General features: G+C 52.4%; 1 protein-coding gene across 1 annotated transcript; it reads right to left on the bottom strand.

Moving 5' to 3' along the window:
• Positions 1 to 509: 509 nt before the first annotated feature.
• PHF23 (PHD finger protein 23) lies at positions 510 to 10565 on the bottom strand. Its single transcript, XM_053362226.1, has 5 exons — positions 10428 to 10565; positions 8920 to 8951; positions 8171 to 8272; positions 3694 to 4402; positions 510 to 2038 (listed from the first exon to the last, which is right to left on the bottom strand). Exons 1-5 carry the CDS (start codon positions 10447 to 10449, stop codon positions 1791 to 1793), a joined length of 1113 nt encoding a protein of 370 aa, XP_053218201.1. The 5' UTR covers positions 10450 to 10565; the 3' UTR covers positions 510 to 1790.
• Between the last annotated feature and the right edge of the window lie 1564 nt (positions 10566 to 12129).

The following is a 12129-nucleotide window of genomic DNA, read 5'->3' as shown; positions in this document are numbered from 1 at the left end:
GCTGGCATGGAAATCTAGAATGGTCACACTGGAAGCAAGTACACCGTGATTCACAGCCCATTGCACAGAAGTGGGTGCATGCTGTGTGCAGGGCTCCACATGTGCGTGTCTGTACGCATGGCCATGGCACAAGACACTCGGAGCATTGGCCAAGATCAAATGTGGCCAATGGGCCAGGAAGGTTCAACCACATTCAGAGCATTGACCAACTACAGTGGTACCTCGGGTTAAGTACTTAATTCGTTCCGGAGGTCCGTTCTTAACCTGAAACTGTTCTTAACCTGAAGCACCACTTTAGCTAATAGGGCCTCCAGCTGCTGCCGGAGCACGATTTCTGTTCTCATCCTGAAGCAAAGTTCTTAACCCGAGGTAATATTTCTGGGTTAGCGAAGTCTGTAACCTGAAGCGTATGTAACCCGAGGTACCACTGTACACCAATCCGTCCCCCTCCCCAAAGCAGTGCCTTAGTTTTATAAGGAAGGAACATTAATGATGACCACAGCCTCCTGTACAAACGCAAAAGGGTCCACATCTTTTATTTACATTCAAAAACTCTGCCATGTACACAGTTTCAAATATAACGAAAAAGGGTGGGGGCTGGAGGGGGGAACCCAGCCAGAAACCCCCACTGATCAGAACAGCTAACCTGAAATGGGGAGCAGGTAAAATATGGGGTTTTGCAGCAGAACAGGAGTTATGAGAGAACTGGGAATCCTGGCATGGGGAGTTTCTGATGTTTTTTTTAAAAAATAAGTGGGCTTGCCATTCTTCATTAAACCCAAACTCTTGTCTCGCTCTCTGGAACCTCTGCCTCATCCTTATGCTCAATGGGAGCAGTCAGAAAACACAAATAAGTTGTCCCTTTTTATTTTGAAGCCAGCAAAATCGCAAGGGTTTCCCTGACAAAGTTCACCCCCTCACAATCCCTGGGGGATGTTAATACTGGGGAGGGGGAGTAAACAAAACCCTCCTATTCTCTCTCTCAGAATTTAAAATATATATATATTATTCAATTTCAATGGGGACAAAATCTCCGGCCCCCTCCAAAGAAAAAAAACAAAACCCCGTAAAGGTTTACTTAAAAAAAAAAAGTTCTTTTTTATCCAGCCTCCTTTCTTGGGCTATATCCCTCAGTTGGCATCAAACTCTGAATCTGGAGGCATTAAAACAAATGCCAGAGAACATTTTTTTAAAAAGGAAAATAAAGAAGAGTCTTCCAACTGGGGGTGTGATGGGAGGGAGAAAATAAACAAAGCCAGAAAAAAAACCCTTTTGCATTCAGTCTATTTACAGGTGAACTTTACTGGGGCAGGGGAGGATAGGTGGTGGGGGAAAGAGCTAAAACAAAAACGAAGAGATGCTTCTACCCCACTTCCTAGTGCCCTCTCTCTGCCTCTCCCCCAACGCTATGTGCATCCCAGCAAGTGAAAACAGGAACCTTCCTGGTTTTCAGTTTCGTCATTCCGGCCCACCGGTGTCAGCCTCCGAACGCCATTCTCCTTTGCAGAGAACATGGAGGTGGGCCAGGATCAACCCCCAAAGGGCGAGTGGGTCTGAAGCGAGAGGCCTGCAGTTGCCAGCCAGAATCTGCCTGGAGGGGCAGCCTCTCTGCCTCCCGGGTGCTGGGACTACCACCACCGCAAATACCCCAAGCACCTCCGTCTTCCGCCTCCAAGGAACTGAGGCTCCTTTTGGATACCAGTCCAGAGCAGGCTGCCGACCCTGTCCAGTCTTTTCTGCCCCTCTGGGATGGAAGCCCAGCGCAGAGCCGCCTGTCCTCCCCTCCTGAGCTAGGGCTCCCCACCTCCCCTGGACGCAACGGCGACGGTTGCGCTGGGAACCGCCGGGGGCGGCAGCAGCGGCAGCTTGCGAGAACCTTCCTTGCACTTCTGACAGTAGAAGATGTCGGGGACGTTGGTCTTCTTGATCTTGGCGCAGGAGAGGTGGATCCAGGTGCCGCACTGATTGCACTCGATCATGGGGCGGCCCGCAAATGGCTTCTGGCAGTAACAAGTGATGAGGTCCCAAGAGTCATCCCCTGAAGGAACAGAGGAACAAATTTCAGAAATTTCGCTCACCCACAATCGCACAACACACGTTTGGTTATCTGGCTTGAAAGGTATCACCACGAGAACCTCAAGTTTTGTTTTTAAGTTTCTAGTCCATAAGACAACAGCAATAATAATATGCTTGAGGATAAGCAGGCAGTGCGTGGTGAAAACTGAGAATCAAAGGCTGAACGGGTGGTCGGGGTGCAATGCTGATTCCTGGCATTTACACCCTGCCCAGAAGTGGACTAAAAACCATGACCAAAAAGATAAATAAATATGGAAGACAAATTACCTGCCTAAGTCAGGATAGGTGCACAGCAAATACCCACTCCACCCTCACAGAGCTGAAAGCGTCAGAGATGTTTGCTATAATATGAGGGATGGGGAAATCCCAGATCAGGACAGTCAGCAACCGCCTTTATTGCCTATGTGCAAGATCTGAACCTGAGCCTGGGAAACACCCTGTTCCCATTGGCCCAAACCAGTCCACTCACCCCACTCAGTTAGGAAAGGGCATGCACAGAGACCTGCTGCCTCACTGGTCAACTGCGCACTGCAGCCTTCCCAAGCTGGTGCCCTACAGCTCTCATCGGCCTGCAGGCTGTGCAGGAGCCATAGTTCATTAAATTCCTGAACACCTCTTCCTCAGAAAGACTCCAAGGCACCTCGCAGCAGCTTAAAATAGATTAAAAGACAGGGGCGCAAAATAATGAGCGTCCCAGCGAGGCGGAACCTCAGAGGTGCTTAACAAACCAAGGCCAGGGTTGTATCCCTGGGGATTCCGGAGAAAGCCAAAGCAACGTCACTGCTTGCTAGCATGCTGGCAAGAAATGCTGGAAGAGGTGGACCTTGAACTGATCCACCAAGGCCCTCCCTGGTGTAGTTCAACTACAGCTCCCACAGGTCGGTCATTTGTTGCGTTCTTAATCTTCCAGAGATCTCGCTGCTTTGTGAGGTCAACACACCCCGGGGAATCAGGAAAGTTCTCTGGGGCAGTGGGTGTTCCAACGAATGTGAGAAGCGAAGCACAATCCAGCTCCAACTCTCGCTTGACTTCTTAAAAAGCTTTTGCTAAATTAAAACAAGCACTATTATACTCCGGGCCCCACTTTTTGGGTGGGGAAAATGTGTGCGGAGATGGGGAAAAGAGCCTGATACGATGCAGTTCAACAAAAACAAAACAAAGCACCCCACTCCTTTGAAAATTTAAGGGGCTTTTTATGTAAAGCAAATACTTTAAATTAAAAAAACAACAATGTAAGCTGGAGGTGTTTGATGACAGAGGACAAGCCTGCCACTGGCTATTGATCCTGGACGACAGCCTGGTGGAAATGTGAAAATCAGCTGTGTCACCAGACGAAACTTCCAAGAACGCAGGGGGAAGCATTACCTGGCGACATACGTGGTGCAGAGGTTAGCGTGCTGGAAAAGGACCTGGGAGATCAGGGTTCAAATCTCAGCTTCACCTACCTCACAGGGTTGTGGGGATTAACAGGAGGTGGGGGCGAACCATGAACCTTGAGCAACTTGGGAGAAAAAGTCGGGATATAAACACAACTAATCATGTGCTTTTACGCCCATGTAACGCTGTGCATTAAGTTGCGTTGCCCGTGCCCCTTCCGGGACACCTCCGCCTCCTCACCTGATTCCACCATGATGTCCTCGTCCATGACCCTCATCTCGCCTTCGCTGGAGCTGCCTTCCCCATCCTGGCTGGTCTCTGTACTGATCCCCCCTTTCCCTTCCGTGTCCTCAAGCTTAATGGGGAAGCTGGCGGCCAACAGCTCCGGCGGAGCCTGCACAGAGACCAGCGCCGTGGCTGCCGTGGCCGAACCCTCCTCCCCTCCGGGCCGCCGAGGCGCCACTGCCGCCCCCTCTTCCTCCTCAGAGTCCGTCTCGCTCAGGGAAGCCTTGTGCTTCTTCTCGCTCCGCTCGGCCTTTTTCAACTTCCGCTTCTTGCTCTTTTTGATGCGAGAGCGCTTCTCCCCCACCGGGTCGCCGCCGCCCCCGCCCCGGTTCCGCTTGGCTCCTCCGCCCGCGTCCAGGGCGGACTTCCGATTCCGCTTGTCCTTCTTCTTGTCCAGGGCCCCCTTCGGCCCCGCCAGCGGCGGCTGCTGCTGCTTGCCGACGGGGTCCAAGTCAAACAGGGAGTCCTTGAGCTTCATCTTCTCCAGCAGAGAGCTGTCGGACTTGAGGCGGCGGAAGGCCGCCTTCTTCTTCGAAGACTTGGCCTTCTTGACGAAGGTCTCGATCGTGTGCAGGTCCGAGTGCGTCGACTCCCAGCCGTCGCTGTCCACCACGCTCTCTGGGCGGATGGGGGAGTTCGAGCCGGAGGGCGTCCAGTCATTTTCCTGTGGGGTTTGGGGAGGGCAGAGGCAAGGGATTAATTCCTCAGGCTACTTTTCCCGGGTGCCCGGGACGCTCCTCTGCTCTTTCTTCCCAGAGCAGTGGGATTCAAGGGGGCAGTGGAGCTCCTGGGGGGGAGATCTGAGAGGCAAGGGTTGTAGCAGGTGGTGTAAATACAACTGCAGAACTGGAAGAGACCACAAGAGTCATCTAAGTGCTACCCCCTGCAATGCAGGAAGGACTTTGATAATGCACAATGACTATCAGGTTTTGAAAAGCTGATATCAACTGATAGCTCCTTTGTGGCCCCTGTGCATAGCTCAGTCAGTAGAACATGAGACTCATAACCTCAGGGCTGTGGGTTCGAGCCCTGCATTGAGCAAAAGATTGCTGCATTTAAGGGGGCTGGACTACATGACCCTCAGCTCTACAATTCTACGGTTCAATGGATCAAGTTCATCTGTATTGCAGAATTAATTAAACTAAATAGCTTTAATTGGATTTTGAATAAACGTGCAATTAGTGGCTACGGTTTTGAATTTTATTGCATTATTATCTTCCTCGGAGGGTCCTGCAAGCCATTATTCTGAACAATGCTTTTCATACAATACAATACAGTGGTACCTCGGGTTACATACGCTTCAGGTTACAGACTCCACTAACCCAGAAATAGTACCTCAGGTTAAGAACTTTGCTTCAGGATGAGAACAGAAATCGTGCTCTGGCGGCAGCAGGAGGCCCCATTAGCTAAAGTGGTGCTTCAGGTTAAGAACAGTTTCAGGTTAAGAACAGACCTCCAGAATGAATTAAGTACTTCACCCGAGGTAAGGTAAAGGTAAAGGTACCCCTGCCCGTACGGGCCAGTCTTGACAGACTCTAGGGTTGCGTGCTCATCTCACTCTAGAGGCCGGGGGCCAGCGCTGTCCGCAGACACTTCCGGGTCACGTGGCCAGCATGACGAAGCTGCTCCGGCAAACCGGCACCAGAGCAGCACACGGAACGCCGTTTACCTTCCCACTATAAAGCGGTACCTATTTATCTACTTGCACTTTGAAGTGCTTTCGAACTGCTAGGTTGGTAGGAGCAGGGACCGAACGACGGGAGCTCAACCCGCCGCGGGGATTCGAACCGCCGACCATGCGATCGGCAAGTCCCGAGGTACCACTGCATAAAAAGGAACTTCTGTGCTAACCTGTGTAGGAGCATCTTAAACAACACAACCCAAAGAAGGTCAGGTTTCCTAGGAAGCAGGGGGTATTCTAAGCTTCCTTGCCTCCCAAACATCTCCACAGCCAGCACTGCATACAAACCACCAAATCCAGGGAGGGGCCACAGCCCAGGATAGACCACTTGCTCTGCATGCAGAAGGTCCCTCTCTCTCTATGAGAGTCTTCCTGCCTGACACCCTTGAGAGCCACGGCTGGCCGTCAGTGTAGACAATACTGAACTGGGCTGACCAGTGACCTACACTCTGGGGCCCTGAATCTTGAACTGCTATGGGGGCCACTTTGCAACCAGCAACAGGGTCTGGGTAACCACTGCTAGCTTCTTCAATGGCGCTGTTCCATAAAAGATCAGTGCACCTTCACAGCATCTGGGCTTTGTGGAAATAGGTAAAGGGACCCCTGACCATTAGGTCCAGTCGTGGCCAACTCTGGGGTTGCGGTGCTAATCTCGCTTTATTGGCCGAGGGAGCTGGCATACAGCTTCCGGGTCATGTGGCCAGCAGGACTAAGCCGCTTCTGGCAAACCAGAGCAGCGCATGGAAATGCCATTTACCTTCCTGCCAGAGCGGTACCTATTTATCTACTTGCACTTTGACATGCTTTCGAAATGCTAGGTTGGCAGGAGCAGGGACCGAGCAACAGGAGCTCATCCCATTGCGGGGATTCGAACTGCTGACCTTCTGATCGGCAAGTCCTAGGCTCTGTGGTTTAACCCACAGCGCCACCCGCGTCCCCGGAAATTGATGGAACAAAATTTGGAAATAGATGCAACAAAAAAATTAATCCATTTGAGTCATGCGACTCAAACTGGGTCTACTAGACGCGAAACATTTAAGCAGTGTGGACAAAAGTCACTTCTGGGGCCCCTCTCTTCATCAGTTTTATAGCAGATCCGCCCCTGAGATGGACCAATGTTATAACTCGGGATAAAGGCAGTTTCCTTTCCCTCGCTCCAGAGCAACGGTCCGCAGTGTTTTGTGGAGCTGTGGGCTGAAGCCAGGAGGTGCCACGTCCATCGCATTTAAATATTCATATTGATTTTTAACTCTCTTCTTAATGGCCTCTCTTATTCATAACCTGTTTTATATTGCAGTTTGAATTCTAAAGAGCGCATTAAGATACAGTACGTGAGAAACAGAAAGAAGCAATAAAAATACGGTTGAAAAATCACGAGCGCTACAGCCGGCAGAAAAATTAGTAAGCTCCCCAGTGGTCTGCGGGGAAAAGAAAAGTTTGGGAGCCCCTTGCCCTAGAAAATTTTCTAGCTGAAAGAAATGGAGGGAAAGCAACAGAAAGAGACAGACAAGAAGGTGGCAATGAGAGAAATCGAAAGAGAGGGAACAAGAAAAATAAAGATGTCTTGCAAAAAAAAATGGGCAAGTGAGTAAGTAAGCCTTAGTAAGCTGCTACTTGACTAGCTGGCGAAAGTTGAAAATAAACGATATTCATCTTTATTATAAAAAAAAAATCCTTCCAGTGGCATCTTAGAGACCAACTAAGTTAGTTCTTGGTATGAGCTTTCATGTGCATGCCACATTTCAGATACACTGAAACAGAAGTCACTAGACCCTTATATATAGTGAGAGGGTACATCTTTATTATGTGTACTTTTATCAACTTCCTTTTAAGCGACAGCAGAGCTCTTGGTTAGAATCCACATTCCCAGCAGCTCAAAAAATTTGTTCCCCTTGTGCAAAAAAAGTTTCCCGCAGAGTATTAGAACAAACCCTGCCTAGAGAGAGACTAACTGGTAGAAAGGGATTCTTAAAAATGGAGCACAGAGTACCCTGACAGCTGAAGCAGCAAATGTCTCGTGTTTGCAACCACTGAGCCTTTCAAGCAACACCCATAAGCCAATGCCTAACTCCTAAAACAAGAGGTATGGGGGCCCATCTGATATGGAAGTTCGATAAATCCCTGGTGTGGGGAGATAGGAGGGAGCCTTCTTTAGCCCTAAGCCCTTGTGAGCAGGTTCAAGCGGAGTCCCAGGAAGGGCAGGTCCGTAGCAGGAAAGAGCAACTACAATTCCCAGCATGCACTTCGGGAAGCCTCCCGAGCCGTGCCGCATAACAAGCCAGGACATGTCCGCCCCCTGGCTTCCAGAACAGCAGCCTACACTTCCCAGCATGCAACATGCTAAGGCCTCCCAGCAAAATGGCCATGCCGCGGGGCATTCTGGGCCTCGTAGTTCCCGCGGGCATTTGCCGCAGCTTCCAAGGGGCTCTGGCAACAAGACTGCGTGGAGACAATGCCGACCGAGACAGCAGGAGGCCAAGGGCTTAGGAGCGAAGGTTTGGAACAATCCCAAATGCGCCTTTTTAGAACTTCACGGAACTGGGTTTGGATTTAACAACAGATCACAGAGCTTGCTTCTGGCAAGGTGCTAGGACAACCCCTGTACCCCGACACACACATACACACCAGGAAAATATTAAACTGCATGCTTTGAAACTGAGCGGATGCATATTTGTTCACTTAATAAGCCAGTAGGATAAAAGGGGAGTTTGGGGGGCAGGATTCTCGCTGGGGGGAAAAACCCAAACTAACCTCCTTAGAGGAAGGGATGTAGCCAGCGTAGGCTAGGACGAAACTGCAGAACTTGTTGAAATCCTCAATAGTTCGCCTTCGCTTCTCCGGAGGCTGGTGAGCCTGGGGGAGAGAAGCAGGAAGTGGGGAGGGGAGGTGTTAATGCACACAGAGGTAGCCCCCCCTTCTCCCGGCCACCCACAAATCTCTAAGCTCCTTCACAACCGCAGCCCCGTAGGATCACACATACCCCACAACTGGTGATAATAAAAACAGGGGAGCTATTCCTAGAGGCAGGGGGAGAGAGAGAACTGAGCGGTAACATCCTGTTCCCGCCCCCCCCCCCAAAAAACCACAGGCTCCCACTGCTAGAAATGCAAGTCAGGTCTCTCCCAGGACATGCAAAGAGTGCAAAGGGTTAAATAAGGGGGGGAGGGGAGGGAGAGAGGGGGGGAAAGAGCCTTTTCCGTCACCCACAGAATATCCTTTGCTTGCTTTCTCTCTCTCTCTCTCTCTCTCTCTCTTTTGCTAAGGGGGGGGGGAGCACATGCAAAAAGGATGTTGCAACCTTTCGGAAAGACTTTTGGCCTCCTCCTAGGGAGCCGGGATAAAAAGGCAGGGGGAGGAAGAGGAGGGGGTCCCCCAGAAGAACGAAGCCACCCCACAGAAACAAATGGGGCCCATTCCAGTCCGTAATAAAAAATCCCAAGTTCGAGGTAGGGGTTTGGGGGGGGCGGAGGCTATTGTATTTTGTTTTTTGTTTTTTTTACCTGTGTCTCCGGTTTGAGGTTTGGAGGCGGATCTGGAAAACAAGAACCGGGAAGGGGGTCAGTCGAGGGGGGTCCAGGAAGGGAGACTTGCAACAACTCCACACCGACCAGCACAAAGCAAGGGAAAAAATCCTACTTTCTCCCCCCGGAATGAAGGCACAGGGATTCCCCCACCCGGAGGCAAGTCAAGGGAGATGGCTGGGGGGGGGCCAGCGAGCCCTGACAGAACCTCCCGGACCCCTTATTTTGGGGAGGGGGGGTTCCCTACAGCCTTGCCCACCCCGCCAGCTTTGAACCCTTCCCCAAATTTCCACTCCAAAATATATTTAGGTTTATACCTCCCCCCCCAAATAAAAATATACGCTCAAGACACGGAAGTGTCTACCCCCCCATAACATCCAAGATCAGACCTAGACAGACAAGACACCCCGCCATTTCTACAGGGAAGCGGAAAGGGGGAAGCTGGAGCGCACCCCCCCCCAGACACACACACCCAGGACGCCTGTCTCCCCCTCCTGATCTGAGACCCCCAGCGCCCCCCAATTCCTTAATGCCCTCCAACAGACACCCCCCTTAGGAAGCCTCAATTCCTCATTGCTCTTCCCCCCCCCCGCCGCCCCTCCTCCACGTGCCTCCCCTCCCCCTCCCAACTTTCTTCCTCTCTCCCCCCCCACTCCGGTTTTCTCCCCGGTCCGACTCCCTCCTCTTTTTCTCTCCCCCCCACCCCACACTTCCAACTCGCTCCCCTTTCACCTGGTTCTTCCTAGCCGCTCCCAAACACAACAGCCCCCCCCCACTCCACGACGCCGCCTCCATCTTACCCACACCCCCCCCAACAAGGAAAAAAAGGGGTCTGCTGCCCCCCCATAACCAACTCTCTTCCTCTCTCCTTCTCCCCCCTCCCCACCGACCAGGCTCTCTCTGATCTGACACCACCTGCCCCCCCCCAAACCGGTGACCCCTTTCCACCGACGGACTTTGCCTCTTCTTTCCTCCCCCCCCCCAAGCGCACACCCTCGCCCCCCATAACTCCAGAACACCCCCCAAAAAAAATCTCTTGGCCTCTTTTCCCTCCGAGGAGGGGCGTCCACTTTGCCCCCCCCCCACAACAAGCAATCTACCTTCCCGCCCCCTTAACTCCCCCCCCACCAACCCAACGCCAGCCCCCCAACCTCTCCTCGCCCCCAATCTCCCGGGAGGGGCGCCCACTTTCCCTCCCCCCCCACAACAAACCCACTTTCCCCTTCCTGCCCCCCGAAACCCGCGCCCCCGGGTGACGACGCCGGCCCTCCTTCTCCCCACACCACCACGCTCCCAGCCCCACAACTGGGGGGTCTCCGCAACCTCTCCCCCCCCCACCAAAAATTAAATAAATATTATTTTTCCCTGGGAGGGGCGCCCCCACAGAAGCTGGTTGAGAAGCACAAAAAAAGCCCCACGGCCTCGGCGTCGTCGTCGTCCCCCCCCGCCGCCGCCCCCCAAGTGTGGGTCTGCGAGGCCCCCTTTACCTTCGGGGCTGGGCTCCGCCATAGCCGGCCCCCTGCCCAGCCAGCCAGCCGGCCGCCTCTCCGCCCCGCCGGTGCCCGCGACGGCCGCGGGGCTCGGGAACCCGCCAGCGCCCCCCCAGCCGCGAAGACCCTCCCAGAGACCCCCTGCCGCCGCCGCCGCCGCCGGGAGACCCTCCTCCTCCTCCTCCTCCCTCCTCGCCCGCCGGTGCCGCCCGACTCCGCCGCTCCCTCCTCCCTCCCGGAGGAGCCCCACAGCCAGGCCCCGCCCCTCGCCGCCGCCGCCGCCGCAGAGCATCTCGGGAGACCGAGTCCCCCCGCGGAGAACTCCAAGTCCCGGCAGGCGCAGCGCGCGGGGAAGGAGGGAGGGAGGCGCTGGCTCCGCCCCTTCCTCTCACAGGCTCCAAAATGGAGGGAGAGGAGAGGGGCATGCTGGGAGATGTGGTCTGGAAGGGGCCGCCCTAGGAAAGGATTAGGGGAAGGTTGGGAGAGGTGGTTTGCCCTTTGAAGGAGGGAAATTGGGGGGAAGATGGGGAAATATGTGGGGATTAGAAGAAGAAACACACACACCAGGGGTTATTTATGGACAGGCTGTCTCTTTCCCCACTGGGCCCATCACCTCCTGGCAAATAGAAGGGGGGGAAATGGAGACAGTGAGAGATTTGACTTTCTTGGGCTCCATGATCACTGCAGATGGTGACAGCAGCCACGAAATTAAAAGACGCCTGCTTCTTGGGAGAAAAGCAATGACAAACCTAGACAGCATCTTAAAAAGCAGAGACATCACCTTGCCGACAAAGGTCTCTATAGTTAAAGCTGTATGGCCTTAAACGATTGGTTCAAAATTGGGAAAGGAGTACGACCAGGGTATACCGTATATTGTCTCCCTGCTTACTTAACTTATATGCAGAATTCATCATGCGAAAGGCTGGGCTGGATGAATCCCAAACTGGAATTAAGATTGCCGGAAGAAATATCAACAACCTCATATATGCAGATGAGACAACACTGATGGCAGAAAGTGAGGAGGAATTAAAGAACCTTTTAATGAGGGTGAAAGAGGAGAGCGCAAAATATGGTCTGAAGCTCAACATCAAAAAAAACGAAGATCATGGCCACTGGGCCCATCACCTCCTGGCAAATAGAAGGGGAAGAAATGGAGGCAGTGAGAGATTTTACTTTCTTGGGCTCCATGATCACTGCAGATGGTGACAGCAGCCACGAAATTAAAAGACGCCTGCTTCTTGGGAGAAAAGCAATGACAAACCTAGACAGCATCTTAAAAAGCAGAGACATCACCTTGCCGACAAAGGTCCCTATAGTTAAAGCTGTATGGCCTTAAACGATTGGTTCAAAATTGGGAAAGGAGTACGACCAGGGTATACCGTATATTGTCTCCCTGCTTACTTAAGTTATATGCAGAATTCATCATGCGAAAGGCTGGGCTGGATGAATCCCAAACTGGAATTAAGATTGCCGGAAGAAATATCAACAACCTCAGATATGCAGATGACACAACCTTGATGGCAGAAAGTGAGGAGGAATTAAAGAAGCTTTTAATGAGGGCGAAAGAGGAGAGCGCAAAATATGGTCTGAAGCTCAACATCAAAAAAACGAAGATCATGGCCACTGGTCCCATCACCTCCTGGCAAATAGAAGGGGAGGAAATGGAGGCAGTGAGAGATTTTACTTTCTTGGGCTACAT

This window comes from Podarcis raffonei, chromosome 13, assembly GCF_027172205.1.
Source record: "Podarcis raffonei isolate rPodRaf1 chromosome 13, rPodRaf1.pri, whole genome shotgun sequence".
Taxonomy (NCBI): domain Eukaryota; kingdom Metazoa; phylum Chordata; class Lepidosauria; order Squamata; family Lacertidae; genus Podarcis; species Podarcis raffonei.
This window is presented reverse-complemented; position numbering and strand designations above follow the sequence as displayed.

Bases quoted from the DNA above. Each gene is read 5' to 3' on its own strand.
- PHF23 (XM_053362226.1), bottom strand. From the start codon at position 10,449: ATGGCGGAGCCCAGCCCCGAAG. The intron at 8,273-8,919 runs GTAAAAAAAACA...TCTCTCCCCCAG, and splicing joins ACCTCAAACCGGAGACACAG to GCTCACCAGCCTCCGGAGAA. The intron at 4,403-8,170 runs GTTAGTTTGGGT...CAAACCCCACAG, and splicing joins ACATCCCTTCCTCTAAGGAG to GAAAATGACTGGACGCCCTC.